This window comes from Sitophilus oryzae, unplaced genomic scaffold (assembly GCF_002938485.1).
Source record: "Sitophilus oryzae breed Bouriz unplaced genomic scaffold, Soryzae_2.0 scaffold_812_pilon_pilon, whole genome shotgun sequence".
NCBI lineage: Eukaryota > Metazoa > Arthropoda > Insecta > Coleoptera > Curculionidae > Sitophilus > Sitophilus oryzae.
Genome location: NW_022147431.1, coordinates 683,087 through 704,830, shown reverse-complemented (window position 1 = coordinate 704,830; position 21,744 = coordinate 683,087). Strand labels below are relative to the sequence as shown.

The 21,744-nt window shown below is 32.5% G+C and overlaps 1 protein-coding gene across 1 annotated transcript in view; it reads left to right on the top strand.

Moving 5' to 3' along the window:
• LOC115889251 (facilitated trehalose transporter Tret1-like) overlaps positions 1 to 21,327 on the top strand; it is a 30,785-nt gene extending 9,458 nt beyond the window's left edge. Inside the window, exons 2-4 of the mRNA XM_030909196.1 lie at positions 3,763 to 3,897; positions 19,331 to 19,621; positions 20,296 to 21,327. Of these exons, the coding sequence (XP_030765056.1) occupies positions 3,763 to 3,897; positions 19,331 to 19,621; positions 20,296 to 21,182 (1,313 nt within the window). The 3' untranslated portion in view covers positions 21,183 to 21,327. The remainder of the gene's footprint in view (positions 1 to 3,762; positions 3,898 to 19,330; positions 19,622 to 20,295) is intronic.
• The last annotated feature ends 417 nt before the right edge of the window (positions 21,328 to 21,744 follow it).

Here is a 21,744-nt window from a genome sequence, read left to right as displayed (position 1 = left end):
TTGCATTAAGAGGTCTAGTCCTATGAGACCGTCAAATTTATTTGAAAAATTAAATAAATAAAATTTATGTATACCAGGTGAATTAAAACTTGGAAATATAGGTAAAATAGCAACTTCATTATGAAAAGAAACAGCATGTGCAGTTTGAACTTGAAAAATTTCTTCTTTAATAAAATCTTGAAAATAATTATAAGCAATTTCTGGATTTATGAAACTTTTTGTACTACCTGTGTCAATTAAAAATTTTGCATTCAACTCAGGTAAAATAATAAAAGGTAATTCAATAGAATAATTATTTAGATATGCTATATCGATGGTTGTGTAGTCGAAATCATCTGAAAATTTTGATCTTCAGGAGATTCTAAAACTTCTCCTTGATTAAAATTTTCTAAGTCATATTGATTATATTGTTCATCATAAAATTGATCATTAAAATTAGTCATAGTTGGATAATTATAAGAACATTCATTACTGTTATTATATTCAAAGTCATTATTAGTGTTTTCAAAATCATTATTTGTATTTTGAGTGTTATTTTGTGTGTTAGCTTGTTCTGTATCTGACGTGTTATAATATTTTGGTGTAAAACAGTGTTTCCTGAACTCGTGTCCATTGGTTCAACTCTATTTAGTCTACTATTAGACGAACTTGGTTTATTTTGTCTAAAAGTGTTTGAATTTGGTCTTTGTCCAAAATTAGGTCTTCCAAATTGTTGATTATTATTTGGCAAATTTCTTTGAAATTGATTAGATGTACTTGGTTGATTATTAAATTGATTTTGTCTTGGCATATATGGATATATCACTGGATAATTAGGATAATTTCGGTGATTATTTGTATTAAATTGACTATATTGAGGTTGAGAAACAAAGTTTGGCATCATTAAATTTGATGTATTAGATGCATTTGGTTTATAAATAGGAATATTTGATTTATAATTATGTTGTGGTTTCGTTTGAGGTATTAGGTGTCTTAATGATTGTTGTGTATGTGTATTATTATACGAGTGATTTTTAAAATATAGGAAATTTTCTTCTTCTCGAACGAAAGACATGGCTTTTTCTAGACAATCTGGATTTTTTAATCTTACAATTAATTGAAAATTATAAGGCAATCCATTTATAAAAGTCTTTAAAGCAAATTCTTCATAATGTCGAATTTTCATTAATTTTTCAGTTGCAAGTTCATTTGTTGTATTTAATTTTGAAAATAATAAACTGCGTGAATCTTGGATACGCATTCCAAAATTTATAGGAGATTCATTTTTGAATGGTTTTAAATTAATTAAATCTTGTATTAAGCAATCAATTGATCTTTGATCAGCAAAACAATTTATTAATGTATTTTTAATATTATTCCATTTTTTTAGTTCTGAGCGAGAGACAATAAGATCAGCTGCTCTACCAGTTAGTTTTCCTAAAACAATGTCTGTGAGACATATGTTAATTTGTGCATTGGGATTTGCAATATCTTGAAAAGCTTTTATTAAGTTTTCACATGAATTTAAATATCTTTGTAATAATTTTGGATTCCCGTCAAATTTAGGAATATTATCTGACTGAAAACGTAATAAATTGTAATTTATTTCTCGCATTATTACCTGATTTGCAATATTATTATCAATAGAAAGATCGGTTAAATTATTGATAATATCGTTTATTATTTCGTCAATCTTGCTCTCTTTCGAAATACACTTAGAAGAGAGAAAAAACGATATATATCCTTAAAAATTAATTTATAGTGACAAAATTTAAAGAGAGATTATCTTAAAACTAAATTTACTGTCACAAACTCTCTAACTTGATTAGTTCCGAAAGGCGTGTTTTTATCAAGCAGCTTCGCGAAAATTACGAAAAGTCACGAAATTTCGTATAGCACAAAACTTCACAAAATCTTCAAAAATTCAAAAACTTCTAAACTAAATCTTCTACTTACAGGGTGATGCTTGTAGACATTCCTGCTGTGGGTTTCTTTTTTCTTTGTTGTGAAGTGTTGTGTTCTATGTCTGGGTTGGCGATGTTTGTCCTCACCAGACGTACTGTTGGACGGCGATGTTTGTCCTTCCAGACAGCCAGACAGAGGATCCCCAATATTCCCTTGGAGACCTACTGTTTTGTGGAGCCAACGAAGTCTTCAGTGTCTTCTTCTTTCTTGCCTCTCGTGACCAAGTAACGTTGGAACCCTGAAGATACCTTAAATCGGTACTATTTAACACTCCGCGTTCCGGAATATCCTACCAACTGCGCCAGTTAAATGAGAAACTCGAGACAAGTTGTTTTTAAAAAATGTTTTATTTAATGAAAACCGAAGTTAACAGCTCTAAGATCTACATTGGACTCAAACGAATTGTACAGTTTGAGTCGTATTTATAAGATTACATTGATTACAAAGCAAGTACATTTTTATGTGTACTAAACCTAATGTACAGGATGTAATTCGCATGTCTAATAACATCTTGTCAAATAATATCAATAATTAGATTAGTTTGCGTTTTTTAGTTAGAATTTTTGTTTAAATGTCAATAAGTAAAAATTACATATTTAAAAATATAATTATTAAAAAATCTCTTAAATGATATTTTCTGATGATACTATTAGAAATGTCAAGTTTGGGAAAAAGTTGAATGCACACACTAAATTTTGTCTAAAAATATGTTTTCTAAAATTTATTCGCATGATTGAAATTTTAATTCTTACTAGCTATAGGGAACATTTTCTAAACCTGGTAACTATGACTATTACTTTGATCGTCTCCATGTTAGAGGACTTAACTTCTTTCCCACCACGTTATTTGTCTTAGCTGATTGGTCTTATCCATTGGTCTCATCCCGCCTCTCTAAAATTTGGAAGCTATGAATTTCTGTCGTCACACTTGCCACGTGTGACCCAACAAAATCTTGAGTCACAGGCGTAGAATATTTTATTTCCATTCAGATTTAATATAACAGGCAATTAAAGTTTAAAAGTTTTGTTTATGAATTCTGTAAAATTTGACTTATTAGAATTTTTACAAGAATCTGTTTGATAATAGCTGACAGAGTTTAAGAAGGGAACAGTTTGTTTTGTTTCTCGTTTATTCTATCTTTACTAACAGCTGGCCGATTTTTATTTTAAATTACGCAACGATTACAAAGATGCAAACGCTGCTTCATAAGCCCCATACTCACTATGCTCTGATGCATCGATTTGATGCGTCCATGCGTCTATACACGTATAGTGAGTATGATGCGGCTAGCGGCTGGTCGATTCGAAGCGTCGCGCGTCGTCGGCGTCGCGTCGATGCGATTCGTTAGTTCGTTTGGAAATTCGTCTGTCAAATATCATTTTCCGTATAAAGATTCAGGACCAAATGATTTAAATCGAAAAAAGTATTTCAATCATAAAGAACATTTAAATCTTGTTGAAAGTGACAGCTCTGTTTTTGGGTCAGAGGGCGGACACACTTGCCTCTCAGTAATGCAAGTGAGCATTAATTAGTATTTTTTAATTAGTCGTTTCTTAAGAAAAACTATCTCAGGGTGCATCCACATCATTCTAGAAAAAGTGGAACTGCGTATCGGCGTAACGACCTTCAATCGATTTCCAGCAATTCTATTGGCTGAAAAATTCATCTGTCAAAAATATCATCTGTCAAATTCATCTGTCAAAAATTTCAGCCAATAGAATTACTGGAGATTTAATCAAGGTCGTTACGCCACGCCGTTCCGCTTTTTCTAGGATGATGTGGATGTACCCTCAAATTGTTGAATTATTTGTTTTATAGTGTCCCTCGGATCATTTACAAATGGAGTACTATTTGTTTGGAGTTCTCCGTTTACATTAGTCATAACCAAAGACAAAGAAAACTACAGCATTACGGAAAGTGAAGCATCTTATTTTAATGTGATGCAACCTGTTGGTAAGTTGGGCATAAGAACAGGGTGAGTCAACGATAAATTTCATTATCTCATTTATTTCAAAAATTACAAAAAAATATCTAAAACACCTTCTACACTATTCGCGAAATAGTACGAAGTATGTCAAGGTCGAACAGAGAAGAGAGTTCTAAGAGTCCATATCTCTGGTTCTAAGCCGTGACGAAACAAAGTTAGGAAAGGAAATCGTCAGTGAAACGTGATAACCTGTTAACTCCATTTTTTACGTTAATAGGTTTTTTTATACCATTAGAAAGAGAAAAAAATACTCTATAAAAAGGGAAAGCAAACATTTTTTCCCATTAAAGAATTTTTTTTATTTTAACGCAATAATATCTGCTAACTCCTAGTGATCTGAAATAGCCACCGAAATGCTGCTATCCCCGTAATATTCGTGACGATCACGCTAAAACAAACACACAGATTCTTAGTCGTATGTTTTTATGGTACAGTACGTCGATCCAGGGTCGCACTAGGCCAAAGGGGCCCGGGTGGCAATGTAAGGAGGGGCTAGTGTGTTTTTTTTGGCGTATTTTTTCGCCTTACATTTTGGTCAATTTTTCCCTATTATATGCAGGATGAGTCTTAAATAAGTGCAAATATTTTTTAGGGTAGTATATTTCGACCCAAGAAACACGATTATGAGGTTTTTTGCGCGAATTTTTTTTGAAAATTTTAGTTTAAAAACATACTTTGTTTGTAATATGGTAAAATAGGTAGTAGATTAAATTTACAAGAAAGAAAATCCAATGCTTTTCAAAATTATAGCAAAAAATTGGAAATTTCAAAAGTGAAATAACTCGGTTGTTTTGGATTTATTTGAAAAAATAGTAAAGAGAAAATATTATGTTTCTTTTATCGAGATTTATCAGCTCTGCACATATTTGCACTTATTTAAGACTTACCCTGTATAGAAATCAGGGAACTACCCTAATGCAAGGTAAACCAATGCAATGCAATTTCCATAATGCTATGCAAAAGCAAATATTGTTAAGAATAATAATTATTCTTACCTAATTCTCATTAATTATTAATGAACTATAAAGGGCCCCCCTAATAGTTATCTATAAAATATAGCCAGTCCGACCCTGCGTCGATCCGTTCTGTAAATACGGGGTATCTGTAAAGGGTAAGGGGAAAAACGAAATTCTCTATATACGAGCAATTCATCGGCGTGCTATAAACAGTTTAAATAACATTACTTACTTGTACAATAATACCTAATCAGTTTTATTTTTTTCAACGTATTTTCACGTAAATGATACATAATTTTTATAAAAATTAAAAAAATAAGGAGAAAAGTAATAAAAAATTAATAAAATCATGCACTGTCTTTCAAGCTCGGTCTACTACAGTTGTATAAAAATTAGGATAAGCATGGAAGGATTCTACCATATCTTCTAAGAATTATAAGTTTAATTTTTAAATTATTTTCATATTCATTATGTCCAAAATTCTGCTACTTCAGTTCTTTAAGAATGCAAAAAATTTTAAAATTTTCATTAAAAATTTATTCGTTTTTGGACTTGTATGTTTTGCTTCTAGACCGACGATTTTATAAATATATGGTTATGAATATCATATTTTTTAAATTTAATTGATTATTTATTGATATTTTATTATAAATCTGTTTGGGTAATATTCATTTCCACTTTCAAAATTTCGAACAATAAAGGTTGCTATCTCCAGAAGTATATTTTTATTTCTTATTTCTGCCTACTAATCTCCCTATCGTGTCTGAAAAAAATGACGTAACACGAAATATTGAGTTTTATTGTTCCCCAGCAAATAAAATTCTTCTCTCTTTATCATATTAACGCATCAAAATACTTCCCACATGTTTCCATCTCTTGTAAAATTAGGAATAATGGAGTTAGCAGTTTATCACGTTTCACCGACGAAATTCGAGAGAGAGAGAAATATCCCTTTTTACTTTTCGACCTTGACATAATTCAGGCTATTTCGCGCAGGGGCCTGCGGTGAAATTTTAAGTTAGAGAAGCATTTTTTAGAAACTTACATATCTGTAATGTAATTCGATTCTTCGATTACTTTTTGCAAATTCGTCAATTACGTCATGATGAAAACGTGGATGCTCAGACATGTTTTGTGGAAGTTTATTTTCGATGGACAACAGGGATACTTGCAAAAGTTTCTCCTGACCCGTTGAATTTGTCACAACATTTTTTATACACAATTTCGACACTTTGGTGTAGGCGCATCTTCTAGCTCCTTGTCTTTTAAAAATTGCATTAGTTCCCTAGCGTTATTTTTTGCACTAATGTCATCAGTTTCTAGGTCATAAGACGTTCGGAGACAACAATATGTATTTCTGTTAATTGGTAGCGATTTTGTTTTTGACTGCAATGCATACGCCATGAATTCTCCTGTGTGTTGCGGGGTGAAAGAAGGTGTAATGCTCATCAGTGAAGGGGTGTGAGTAACACACCTAACCTAACCTAACCTACCTTCATCCGGAAAGCGAATTTCGCTCAGAGTGGCAACATCTATATTTATCCGGCGAAGTTTTTGTAAGACCAGTGCGGTTTTTCTCTCTGATCGATTTAAATTTATCTTGTCCAGTAGAGTGCGGACGTTCCACGCTGCAAACGTGATTGATTATTTTTCGAGACATCTTCACTGCTGAACTAAGCTTGGGGGCGGGACTTAGAGACCCTATGCTTTCTACATAGTATATTATGGAAATACGCATCCCGCAGACCACTGACTCACAAATAAACTACTGAATTTCCTAATTGTTTACAACATAATATTTGGTTAGGTTTGGTTTGGTTTGGTTTGGCATCTTCGTTGATTATTAAAAAGCGCAAAGCTTTACTAAATGTTCACCTATCTTTTCAAATAATATCATATCTTGTTATCTTTCTGGATACGTTTGTATATTGATTTCTGATCTTCTTGCGCTATTTCTAACGAATTTCCAATAAAATCTAAACAAGCTTTTCGAACAACCAAAGCCTCCTGAAAATTGAAAAAACAATTTTTAAAAACTCTTGACGTTTAAAATCCACTGTGCATAACTTGTACAGGGTGGGTCAAATTCGACGCTTTTAAATGGAAACATCCTTTTCTATAGGAGATAGACGAAAACTAATATCGGTGTCTGGAGCTCAATTTTCATCAAAAACATGATGGTGAAAACCGCACATCAATATCTGTTACCGTTTCGGAGATACGGGGTGTTTTTCAAAAATGTGCATTTTTAACAAATCGCTGTAACTTTTTTGCTATTGAAAATTTTGTATTTCTATGAAAACTTCCAAAGCACCTTTTTACGTAGAATTTAATGGTTTAAGTACAATTTTTTTAAAATTAATAATTTAAGAGTTATCAACAGAAAAATTGATTTTTTATTTGGGACACCCTCTATATTTTTAATTCACCGAAAAGAATTTAAAATTACCTTTCCAAAAATATAGCACACTTGATATTTTGTTATAATCCCCTTCGAAATACAGAATTTTTAAAAGTTCGCCACTTTAAACTAGTAGGCTTTGGACCCAGGTTTGGACCCCTTATTGAAGATATGCCCTTAATGGAACTCGAAAACATATTTTTCTAGCAAGACGACGCACCGCCTCTGAACGCTGAAGTTATCAGCAAATTTTTGCAGTCAAATTTAAGAATAATTGAATAGCTAACCAAGATCCCAGCCGTTGGCCGTCGAGTCCGCCTAACTTAGTGCCCATGGATCTAATCCTATGGATATATTTGTGGAAGAATAAAAGTTCCTTATTCTTCCGTAATCTAGACAAGAATTAGAAATACTTAGCAGTTATGAGAGGGTATCTTTCACCCCCACTGAGTTAATGAATTCCGCGAGAAATGTTCAAAAACTGGCCCGTCTGTCCATAACAGAAGACGGTTGATATGTTGAACACCTGTAGCAAAATCTCATGTCTTTGTTTGCTATTTAGTTTTATTGTTATTAGATATAGTTTAAATATGTTGATGTTGGTTAAATATATTTTAAATTGTTATAAAATTTTGCATCTCTCATAGCAAGTATTATTTTCGTTTTAAATGATACGCACAGCTAGATTTTTTTTACATTACAGCCGGTGCCGTTCAAAGCCTACTTATTTAAAGCGGGCGAATTTTTATATACTCTATATCTCGAAGAGGAATCGAGCAAAATATAAATTCTTATCAATAAATTAAAAATAAACAGGGTGTCCCATATAAAAAATCAAATTTTCTGTTGATAATTCTTAAATTATTAATTTAAAAAAAATTATACTTAAACCATTAAATTCTACGTAAAAAGGTGCTTTGGAAATGTTTTCATAAAAATACAAAATTTTCCATAGCAAAAAAGTTACAACGATTTGTTAAAAACGCATATTTTTGAAAAACACCCCGTAACTCCGAAACGGTAACAGATATCGATATGCAGTTTTCACCATCATGATTTTGATAAAAATTGAGCTACAGACACCGATATTAGTTTTTGTCTATCTCCTATAGAAAAGGGTGTTTCCATTTAAAAGCGTCGAATTTGACACACCCTGTACATTGATGAAATGGTAATTAATTTATCTATTTAGATGTGTAAACATCTAATATGGCGCCTTTACGAAAATATAAAGTTAATGATGGTGGCAAAAAGACGAAACGTCGGATAGCAAATTTGTAAGCACTGTTGTGTAGTTGGAAAAAAGTGGAAATGAAAATGTGTTTTTAGTTTTAGTACACATTGTCGTCAATTCGACAATTTACGGGTTTTCTGGAATATCTCCGGAGCTACTCGAAATTTTAAATGTTTCAAATCGCATATTATTAGGCACATAAATGCACTTTGCACAACTTTGCCTTAGTTAAACAATCCTAGTATCTCGTATATAGTTTTCAAGCGGCTAATGGGGGAGATCGAATTTAAATTACCCTGTGTATAATCATCTAGTATTTCCAGTACATCATATTTTTAGCAATTAAATAATAAAAACACAGAACCTCCGATACACTACAATTATAAGATTGATTGACTTACCTGGTAAGGAAGATCAATCTTGATTATTCGAGCATCGTAGTCCTTCTATGATAGCTTTTGGTAGGTATCACTTTTCCTATCCCGCGCACAAAGTGGTTCGAAAGAATGTGTAATGTAAACAGCCTCTAATGTAGACATCCTCAGCTTCGGCCCTGGAGGCGACCCATCGGTCCTTAATTAGTTCATTTGTGACGGAGTAAATCGCACTGAATCGGGTAATGTTTGGGGTATGGGAGGGCTCGTTCATAGAAGGACTACGATGCTCGAATAATCAAGATTGATCTTCCTTACCAGGTAAGTCAATCAATCTTATAATTATTCTTCGCATCTCCGTCCTTCTATGATAGCTTTTGGTAGATGTTCATAGAAACTTTATTCGGTGCGATATTGGTAAGAAAGCTAGATAATATCTAGTAATATTTTATTATAGAATTATTATCTATAATTAATACAACCTAAATAAAATATTTGCTTATATTATGTTTACCTTATGTTTTAACCTAAACAAAAATGTTTGCCTGTATTAATCGTAACGATATAGTAGTAAAACAATTAATACCAAAAAGAAAAAAAAACAAAATAATTATTTAAATTAAATGACTACGAGTAAACCTTACAATAAAAGGAAACAGACACACAATAAGTCTAATCTTGTTTAGTTTCTTAGTTTTTATGAAATTTCTTAATTATCCATTCTCTTAATAATACAATTAGCAAAATCTGTAGGGTTGGTTGCCAAGGGTAAATTGTAAAAGTTATTAAATACTTTAGATCTTTCTGTCCAGCCTGCCGTTTTTTTTGTTTTTTGTTTTAATTAAATCTATGTTTAATCCTGACCTATAAGCTGCTGACGTGGTGGCATAACAGACACTAGGACCCTTAATATGCAAGTATCAATACCACTTCTTTGTAAAATTTCTTTTACCCAGCGAGATATGCTTTGGGTCGATGTAGCATAAAGGGGTCGCTGGTATGTAATTAACTTAACAGTGAATTTACAGTGAGTTACGATATAACTTAGTCTTATCTAAATAATACATTAATGTAGATGCAACACATAGTCCTGGTTTATCTCTAAAGTATGGAAAAACTAAAACCTTTGTTGTTTCCTTTTAACACCTGAGGTCTTTATTCTATCAGGAATTCTGATCTCGATCCGATCTGATGTTAAATACAGAGATTTTTGAAATGGTCTGAACTCTGTCGTCCAAAGTAAATAGCAAGAGAGTAGCGAGTTTCAATGTCAAGTCCTTTAATGTAAGATTTTCATTGGGAAAAAGGCTATTAATATAATATCGATAATACTGGATAGGTGTCCCATGTTGACTCATATCTGGGTGTTGCCGGACGTCTGTTGCATAAACTTTTAAAAAATCTCTTTAGCACTAATTCATCCTCCGGCGTATAAATACTAATGAAAATGCCGATCTATAGCAATTAAGAGAAGAATAAGATAAACCATTATTAAAAATGTCTGTTAAGAAGATCAGTAACGCATTTAAATTGTAACTAAAAGGGTTATGACTCCTATCCCAACAAAACTTCCACCATTTTTTATAACAATAAGAATATTGTTTTAAGGTCCTATCTGAAAATGATGATAAAAAAATTGGAATAGTTTCTTCTGGAAAGGATCTCAATTTAACCATTCCCGGATAGCCTCCCTGCCACCAGGGAAATTTTGTTGAACGAGGAATGTTTTTCTCTGAAAGGAAAGAAAATAAGGTCATCACCTGGTAACAATATTATGGGTTCTTCTATAAGTAGACTCATATATTGTGGATACCATGGCTGTATTGGCCAGTTTGGCACTACAGCTATACCCATTGCTCTTTTATTAGTAATTTTACCAAGTACCCTGTTAGTCAGAGAAAACGGCGGGAAAGCATAAAAGTAATAATTTGCCCAGCTAAAAGTAAATGCATCTACTCGAAAGCTATCTGGATCTGGTCCCCGTGAAACATATTTTTTGCATCTTGCATTTATTCTTGATGCAAAAAGATCAATTTCAGGACAACCATATATTTCTATAATTTTCCTGAAAACACTCTGGTTTAATTCAAATGCTACATTTGATTGATGTTTACGAGATAAAAAATCTTCTTTAATATTTTCTTTGGTATTTATATATGAGGCAAAAATAAATATGTTTCTGGATTCACACCAATCCCAGATGCTTCTAGCTATACTGTTAGGCTTGAATATCGGGAGCTGCCCATTCTGTGGACACATGCAATGGCTATTATCATTATGGCTATTATTATATTATATTATATATGGCTATTATTATTATTATGGCTATTATTATTATTATATCGTGTTCTCTAACATTATCAATTCGCAATAGGATATGACAATTAGTTCTTAGTTAAGCAAAACATTTTAATGCATATAATGCAGCACACAGTTCAAGGTAATTAATATGGTATAAAATGTGGGTATTGTCCCAAAATTCCTGTGCCTCCCGGTCAACACACCAAGCTCCCCCAACCTGTATTTGAAGCGTCAGAAAATATTTCTAGAGAGTATGGTGTCGGTTTTATTTGTTTCCCTGAATTATTTATATTAGGTATGTATCCACCAATCTATATCAAATAATAGGTTATTATGAATAATCATATTCAAGCTATAATTATTTCTACTCTGGGCTAATGATTTTATTTTAACTATTTCAAACGATTTTAAATGAAGCCGACCATAAGTAAAAGTTGGTGAAATTGAAACTAATTTGCCTACTGCCGAAGCAAACGTTTTTATTCTGCAATTTGTTTTTGTCTTAGTTTAATTAATTTGTTTTTAATATCCTCTGCCTTTTCTATTGGCAGGCCTAACGTCATAAGAACTGAATTGAAAGTAAACCCTAAAAATGTTATATTCTGTGTGGGAATTAATTTTTTTTCCAAGTTAAGAATAAAACCTAGGCTATATAAAAGTTCTATAGTATTTTTAGTCGTTTTAGTGCAATCCGCAAAGGTTTCACCAAAAATTAAAATGTCATCTAAATAAATAACTAAGATATGCCCTCTCTCTCTTAATCTCTTTATTGCCAGTTTTAGCAATTTAGTGAAAATAAATGGTGCTATATTTAAGCCAAAAGGCAAGCATGTAAATTCATAAATTTTCTTTTGAAAACAAAATCTTAATATTTTCTATAGTTTTCATTAATAAATAACAGAAAATATGCATTTTTTTTAAATCGATCTTGACATGAAACAATTATAAGTTATTAATTTCAAAGCGCTTCGATAATCCTCCATCTTAAAATGATGGTTAATAATAAATTTGTTTAATTTTTTTAAATTAAGAATGAATGTATGCTCTCCATTGGGCTTTTTTATTAAAAAAAATATGAAGACAAAAACTGGGTCTTTTTATAAGAACACTCTACTATAGCTTCTTTCCCCACTAATTTTCAATTTCCCCCTTATAAATGGGCAACTTGAAATTCGAAATTTTTATATTTGGAATTCTAGGCTGAATAGGTTTGCAAGAAAAAAAGGTAATTTTATGCCTGATACCCAGTGACGAATCTGTATATTATCAGAAAGTTTAGACAATTGTTCTCGAAAAAAATTTAGTCTGCCTGCATTTTTCGGTAATGTGTTTACCTCTATTTGCGAAATGATCTTGGTGGGTATCTGCCCCTCTCTGTCTGGTTTCATTCTGGTTTTGTAAAGAGGGCGTTTGGAGTTTAAATTTTGGGCTCCAGATGGCTCAGCCCTTGAAGACAAATCTATCTTTTTGGTTTCCTTGATCTCCTCTATTGTTTTTTCCGTTTCTTTGTTGGCCTTTATTTTAGACAAAAATTCTGATCCAAACAAGTAATCATCTAAAGATGCTTTAATAGCCGCAGATCGGCTTAAATGCGGATTAATTTCAAACCTTCTTTTAAACGAGATTGCTTGGTGGAAATAATAAATAATTGTCCTTCCTCAACCAACTTCTCTACAATATTATCTGTCAATATTAATTCTCTGTCTTAATTGAACCCAAGAAGTCAAGAAATAAAATTATCTAAGAATGCAGGCAAAACAACGGACATTTCGTATATCCTATCAAATATGAAATAGTGCTGTCAAAGCAACGAATATTTCCTATAATATAAAATACATGAAATCTCCTGTATGAAAAAAATTTATATGGCCAGAATACCAGTCAAGACAACAAACATTCTCTATAATAATAAATCGAGATATGACAGGAAGCCATCAAAAATGTATATTGCCAGAATGCAGTCAAGACAACGAAGATTTTATAATACAATAGGCTTGTATAACAAGAATAATAGCAAATCAAAATTATTACAGGAATGCCATCAAGACAATGGCATTCTGTATAGATAATTTATATGGCCAGAATGGCAGGCAAGACAACGAACATTCTATATAAAAGCCTTGTATAACAAGGATAATAGTAAATCAAATTATTACAGAAATGCCTTCAAGACAATTGATTGTATAGATAATTTATATAGCCAGAATGGCAGTCAAGACAACGAACATTCTCTATAATAGCCCAGTATAACAAGGATAATAGTAAATCAAATTATTACAGAAATGCCATGAAGACAATGGCATTCTGTATAGATAATTTATATGGCCAGAATGGCAGGCAAGACAACGAACATTCTATATAAAAGCCTTGTATAACAAGGATAATAGTAAATCAAATTATTACAGAAATGCCTTCAAGACAATTGATTGTATAGATAATTTATATAGCCAGAATGGCAGTCAAGACAACGAACATTCTCTATAATAGCCCAGTATAACAAGGATAATAGTAAATCAAATTATTACAGAAATGCCATGAAGACAATGGCATTCTGTATAGATAATTTATAAAGCCAGAATGCAGTCAAGATAACGAACATTCTCTATAATAGCCCAGTATAACAAGGATAATAGTAAATCAAATTATTACAGAAATGCCATCAAGACAATGACATTCTGTAAAGATAATTTATATAGCCAGAATGCAGTCAAGACAATGAACATTCTCTATAATAGCCCAGTATAATAAGGATAATAGTAAATCAAATTATTACAGAAATGCCATCAAGACAATGACATTCTGTAAAGATAATTTATATAGCCAGAATGCAGTCAAGACAACGAACATTCTCTATAATAGCCCAGTATAATAAGGATAATAGTAAATCAAATGATTACAGAAATGCCATCAAGACAATGACATTCTGTATAGATAATTTATATAGCCAAAATGCTGCCAAGACAACAAGATTCTCTATAATAGAAAATCAAAATATCACAGAAAAAGTCATCAAGACTATCCTCTATAGAAATTTTATATGGCCAGAATGCAGTCAAAACGAACATTCTTATTGGATATACCTACATATTTAGAATGATTATTATTCAAAAGAAAATATAAACATAATAACACATAAGCCTGCGTGTATCTGAAATAAAACAAAGGGCGCTTTGTAATCAAAACGTATCTGGAACTGAAAAAACTGGCGTCCAGTCGCATACGCACTATAGCGATAAACTTTATTTTATAAAACAAAGAAAGCTCAACTTGCTTTTAAAATAATATATTTCTGTGTAGTTAAAACTATAAATAATTTTCCTATAAATCTTATAATTCTAATAAATTCTCTATTATAGAAAATCAAAATATGACAGGAATGTCATCAAGACAATAATCATCCTGTATGGAAATATGGCTAGAATGCCAGTTAAAACAACGAACATTCGCCTAAATATAACAAATTACGACTCTATTGCCAACGCATATATTGTTTGCGTTAAATATATTTATATATTTTACAATAAAAGTAGGCAAAATATTAATTCCAAATTAAAATAATATTAATGATACTATTCCATCATTTTATTTACCTTCTAACTCTGATGACTCTGAAGAAAAATCTTCACTATCACTAGCTAATTTTTTTTTTCGATACGACTGAGAGTTTCTTTAATGGATTTTAACTGATTAAAATATTTTCGTTTTTCCCGTATCCTTGGCATCGTAACAACACTCTTTTAAACCAACTATACGCGACGGCACAAAAAAATGAACTGATTAAGGACCGATGGGTCGCCTCCAGGGCCGAAGCTGAGGATGTTTGTTTACATTACACATTCTTTCGAACCACTTTGTGCGCGGAATAGGAAAAGTGATACCTACCAAAAGCTATCATAGAAGGACGGAGATGCGAAGAATAATACAACACATTTAATCAACTATAAACCACAAATAATGCGTCAGGAAACTTTAATAAACACAGACAGCATTGAAACGAGCGTGCTGAAGTGTCTCATCACACTGGCGCAACCTTTAGCGGTCCGTGCTTATCCTCCCAAAAATAAATCAATTTTGTATATATAATCATATTTCTAACCATATAGTTTTTCTCATGTTTTGGTGGATGAATGACAAAATATTATTGTCATATTTTAATTACTAAAAACAACTTTATTTATTTAAATCGTAGCGTAGTTTTTTAAAATCGTAGCGTATCTAAAGCGTAGTTTACACGGGCAAGTAAATTATCGCAAGTATATGTCTGATAGCACTTCTACCAAACTTGCATAATTTAAACAGTATCCGAAAGCACTCTCTTAGGAAGTCACAAAACTGGCGGGGAAGTGGTTGCGACGAAAGACGCTTGTAAGTGTAAACAGGTTGGGAGAGGGCTCTGGCAAGGTAAAATTTATTTCCGTCTTGTTGAAAGTTTTTGGTGTAAGTGATTTTCGAAGGCGTGTTAAAAACGATATTAAAATGGAGTATGTGGTCGAAAGAAGATACATTTTGATTAATTTATTTAAAGGATATCCTTAATTGTGGCAAAAAAATCGAAAATTTACAGAGATAGAGCTAAAAAGCAAAAAGCAATCAAATTTATAGCTGACAAATTCAACACAACTGAGGCTGAGATTCAAAGGAAGCTACATAATATTCATACACAAGCAAACCAGGAGTGGAACAAAATTATAAAAAGAAAAAGTAAAATCGACTTCTGAAATTCGCAGAAAATTGGTTAAATGCTTTGGGTCTTCATTTCTTATTTTTTTAATAACATCGCGTACGCTCCAAGACTAGGCCTTCTGGCAATCCATTCTTTAACCCTTATTCTTTTTCTAGATTTTCTTGACTGTTTGCGTAAAATTGCAACAAGAAAAGCAGTGGCTGCAGCTCTCTTTTTACGGCGTTAAGCGTAGTTTACACGGGCAAGTAAATTATCGCAAGTATATGTCTGAGAGCACTTCTACCAAACTTGCATAATGTAAACAGTATCCGAAAGCACTCTCCCAGCAAGTCACAAAACTGGCGGGGAAGTGGTTGCGACGAAAGACGCTTGTAAGTGTAAACAGGTTGGGAGAGGGCTCTGGCAAGTTAAAATTTATTTCCGTCTCGTTAAAAGTTTTTGGTGCAAGTGATTTTCGAAGGTGTGTTAAATAACGATATTAAACTGGAGTATGTGGTCGAAAGAAGATACCATCACTTTGATTAATTTATTTGAAGAATTTCCTTAATTGTGGCAAAAAAATCGAAAATTTACAGAGATAGTAAAAAGCAAAAAGCAATCAAATTTATAGCTGACAAATTCAACACAACTGAGGCTGAGATTCAAAGGAAGCTACATAATATTCATACACAAGCAAACCAGGAGTGGAACAAAATTATAAAAAGAAAAAGTAAAATCGACTTCTGAAATTCGCAGAAAATTGGTTAAATGCTTTGGGTCTTCATTTCTTATTTTTTTAATAACATCGCGTACGCTCCAAGACTAGGCCTTCTGGCAATCCATTCTTTAACCCATACTCTTTTTCTAGATTTTCTTGACTGTTTGCGTAAAATTGCAACAAGAAAAGCAGTGGCTGCAGCTCTCTTTTTACGGCGTTAAGCGTAGTTTACACGGGCAAGTAAATTATCGCAAGTATATGTCTGAGAGCACTTCTACCAAACTTGCATGATGTAAACAGTATCCGAAAGCACTCTCCCAGCAAGTCACAAAACTGGCGGGGAAGTGGTTGCGACGAAAGACGCTTGCAAGTGTAAACAGGTTGGGAGAGGGCTCTGGCAAGTTAACATTTATTTCCGTTTTGTTAAAAGTTTTTGGTGCAAGTGATTTTCGAAGGTGTGTTAAATAACGATATTAAAGTGGAGTATGTGGTCGAAAGAAGATACTATCACTTTGATTAATTTATTTGAAGGATTTCCTTAATTGTGGCAAATAGATCGAAAATTTACAGAGATAGTAAAAAGCAAAAAGCAATCAAATTTATAGCTGACAAATTCAACACAACTGAGGCTGAGATACAAAGGAAGCTACATAATATTCATACACAAGCAAACCAGGAGTGGAACGAAATTATAAAAAGAAAAAGTAAAATCGAGTTCTGAAATTCGCAGAAAATTGGTTAAATGCTTTGGGTCTTCATTTCTTATTTTTTTAATAACATTGCGTACGCTCCAAGACTAGGCCTTCTGGCAATCCATTCTTTAACCCATATTCTTTTTCTAGATTTTCTTGACTGTTTGCGTAAAATTGCAACAAGAAGAGCAGTGGCTGCAGCTCTCTTTTTACGGCGTTACATTTTTCTATTAAACAATATACTTGTGCAATATACACCATACCGTGTATACGTGCATGCAATTTCTTGCTCAAAGCATATACCTAGACAGTACTTGTTGCAAGAAATTGCTTTAAAATTTGCTTAAATGTAAACACTATCGCAAGTTACTCTAGCAAGTTCTATCGCAATTTTCTATCCCGTGTAAACTACGCTTTACATTTTTCTACTAAACAATATACTTGTGCAATATACACCATACCGTGTATACGTGCATGCAATTTCTTGCTCAAAGCATATGCTTAGACAGTACTTGTTGCAAGAAATTGCTTTAAAATTTGCTTAAATGTAAACACTATCGCAAGTTACTCTAGCAAGTTCTATCGCAATTTTCTATCCCGTGTAAACTAGGCTTAACACGGCCAATTCTGACACGGACTTCGCTCTCGAAGTCATTCTATTCGGAATCGGCTATTGAATATCAGGAAGGAATTATTCATTGCTATCCACCAAATGTGATATTCTGAGTAGTCAGTTGTTCTTATAGGAATTGGTATCTTAATAAACTCTCAATTTTTTGCATTTTGAATAAAACAAATTGAGAAAAATAGAAACAAACATAACAAATGCAACTGTTTTCTTCAGGATCATTCATTTATTCATTATGTTTAATTTTCCTAATACTTTAATAAAATAAAAACATAACGCTTGCTGAGAATGACCCAATAACAGAATATGGCATGTATAACATAATGACTAATTTAGCCAAAACAACAAAACAAAACTATTTTAACCTGCAAGAAATATGTAAAAAAACAACAGCAGCCTTGCAAACAAAAGCGACAATATTTATCACTTCGCCTGTATAAATACCGATCAATATTTTTTTCTTGACAAAAACTTTCCTGTATTGCTATTTGTTATGCAATTAAAAAAACTTATTCAGAATTAAAATTTAAACGGTGTGTCTAATATTTTCAACCAACCATTCTGTACCAATATATTTACCAGTAATAAACAGATCATTAAAACTTATTCAGACAATTTCAGACCACAAAAACTTAATTAAACTTAAATCGCTATGAAATAATGCAGAAAATACTTGTCTTAATAACCATCACTGTAATATTTCCCTCCGTAACTTTATACAGGCTATCTGTTTGGGCTCTAAAACTGCTAAATGTTCCAACTGCTTAATATAAACGCTGCAATGCTCAATCTAAATGCGGCAATGCTTCTGAGTTTTGCAACATGACGCCGTGACTCATTTTCTTTAAAAATTTACTTTATTATACTCAACTGATTAACTGAAATATTAACTTTTCGTACTCTTCCAAAGCCACAAACAGGCAACTAATAATTTCGATTTGTAAACCTAATTAGAACCTGTGTACTTATTATTATTGTGGTATAAGCTCTATCCCACTTCTGATTTTAGCAATTAAATAATAATAACACACAACCTTTTCGATACACTACAATTCAACACATTTAATCAACTATAAACCATAAATAATACGTCAGGACGTCAGGAAACTTTAATAAACACAGACAGCATTGAAACGAGCGTGCTGAAGTGTCTCATCACACTGGCGCGACCGACAGCGGTTCGTGCTTATCATCCCAAAAATAAATCAATTTTGTTTATATAATCATATTTCTAACCATATAGTTTTTCTCATGTTTTGGTGGATGAATGACATAAATGACATAAAATATTATTGTCATATTTTAATTACTAAAAACAACTTTATTTATTTAAATAAAACCATTTTTACTCAAATAAATAAAGCGATCAGTAGTAAAGTAGTACTTTACTAATTTGTTCTATAGAGCCTATTTATTTAGGTATTTTTTTTAGGTATGTTAACAGCCAGTCTGTTTTTCTTCAAGATAGCAGAATTTTTAGGAAGAAAGAAGGCCGTTATGAGTTTAGCATTGCCGCATCTCATTTCTTGGATTATTACCATATTTGCAAGAAGTAAATGGGAATTTTACGCTGCCAGAATAATGGCAGGGATAGCTGATGCTTGTATGTTCTGCTCCGTTCCTCCTTATGTAGGAGAAATTTGTACTCCCGAAGTTAGAGGATTTTGGGGTAATGTTCCAACATTTATCCTCTACGTAGGTCAAGTTTGTATCACAATTTTAGGTAGGTAAATTATTGTATGAACATAGGCCAATTTACGGTCTATGATAAGTTCGCTGTTAGGCAGAGAACGAATGATTTTTGAAAACTTGGACTTTGAGACAAACCAACTACTCTATCGATATATATTATTTCCAGCTTTTAACTTGCAATGTTGCTGCTTAAAAATTAGTAGCTTTGTTATTTTAAAACTTTTTTAAGGAAAATATTAAGAATTTGAAAAATAAGCCAGCTACTTTTCAAATTAAACGGCAACACTGTAATGCTTTATACTAGGGCTGGCATTTCTGGTCTTGAGTGCCGATTTTCGTGTGTACGAAGAGTACGGTCAACACGCATAGCAAAATAAGATGTATCTACTGAATAAAGAGAGAAGACAAGTATTTTCCGAAGCGCATGGAATCTAGCGTCAGATTAAGTAGTTATATAATAAATACTTCGTATTTTTGCTCACTCCGATTTACTAGATTGCCATAGCGATTCACTCCTATACATGTAAACGCCGACCCAAGGTTTCGCTTGCCAGCAGGGTATAATTTATATCGACGGAGTAGGACAGCTGGCATTATGTAGGCATCCAAATTCTCAAAAAGTTTTTTCACTGCTTCTTCATGACTAACTTATCATCACTCCGAATCATCTTGCATATATTTAAAACTAATTTTTATATGTTCTAGGCAGCTATCTGAGTGTTCAAACTACTGCATATATTTGTATGACGGTCCCTATTATATTTGTGGTACTGGTATCGATTTTACCAGAATCACCTTACCAGTTGATAAAGGATGGCAAATATGATGAAGCTAAGAGTAGTATAATGTGGCTCCAGAGAAAGGAAAATGTAGAACATGAATTTGTTGCTATGAAATTTGATGTCGAGAGACAAACATCTGAAAGTGCGAGATGGAGAGATCTGATATTTATTGAGAGCAACAGGAAAGCTTTGCGGGCGGGTACCTTTTTACGATTTTCTCAACAACTTAGCGGAGTGGCTGTATTTGCATCATATACTCAACCTATTTTTGAAAAAGCCGGAGGAAGTATTAGTCCTCAAATATCTTCTATGATATTCCTTGGATTAATTGCGGTTTTGAATTTGTTTTGTAGTTTTGGTGTTGATAGATTTGGCCGAAGGCTTTCATATTTTTACTCGATACTTATCTGTGGGTTTATCTTACTTGGTATGAGCCTTTATTTTATATTTGATCAATACCAATTTATAGACGTAAGTTCTTTGAGTTGGTTTCCACTGGCGGGGATGTTATCATGGACTGTATGTTACTCTTTCGGTTTAGGTGTAGTCCCTACGTTAATGTTGGGAGAACTTTTTTCTGTGAGTATAAAATCTAAAGGTCTGTGTATTTTGATCGTATTTTTTGGTTTGTCGGTATTTCTAACTACAAACTTATTTCATCTTTTCACATCAAATATTGGTATGTTTAGTCCTTATATGATATACGGTTTATGTTGTTTAGTATCAGCATTTATAACTCTTAGATGGGTGCCGGAGACGAAAGGAAAAACGTTAGAAGAAATTCAGCAAAGTTTGAAAAAGGGCTATTGACTTTTGTCGTTCTCATGTACGTGTACGATTGTACATAATTTTATTATTGTCTTGTTATCTTTATAATTTGATTATTTGGTCTTGAGTAGTCTTGTTTATACAGGGTGGTCCGAACTGTATTCCGGAAATTTCGGCAGCATATTCTGCAGATAAAAATAAGTAAAAATGTTCGTATAAATGTATATCCTAAAATAATTAGTTTCGGAGATACAGGATGTAGAATTTTCAATTTTATTTCAATTTTTTCCAAATAATTTCTGAAATATCCTCAATATATGGATGAAAATTGGTGTCTAGGAGTTTTTTGACATGAGAAATTTGGGATTTTGATGTCAATATGACTCTTACTAGTAGAGGGCACTACCTACATGCGTTTTAACTGTATTGAAGCGTAATAACTTTTTGTCCGTGCCTGTATAAAACTACCGAGCGAAAAAATATCTGTGATTTTTTACGTAAAAAAATGTCTCTTGGTAAAAGTCGCTACGAGCAACCGTTCTCAAGATATTTAGAATGGAAATAGTCAATACATGTCATTATTGACGAAAAATAAACACGTTGA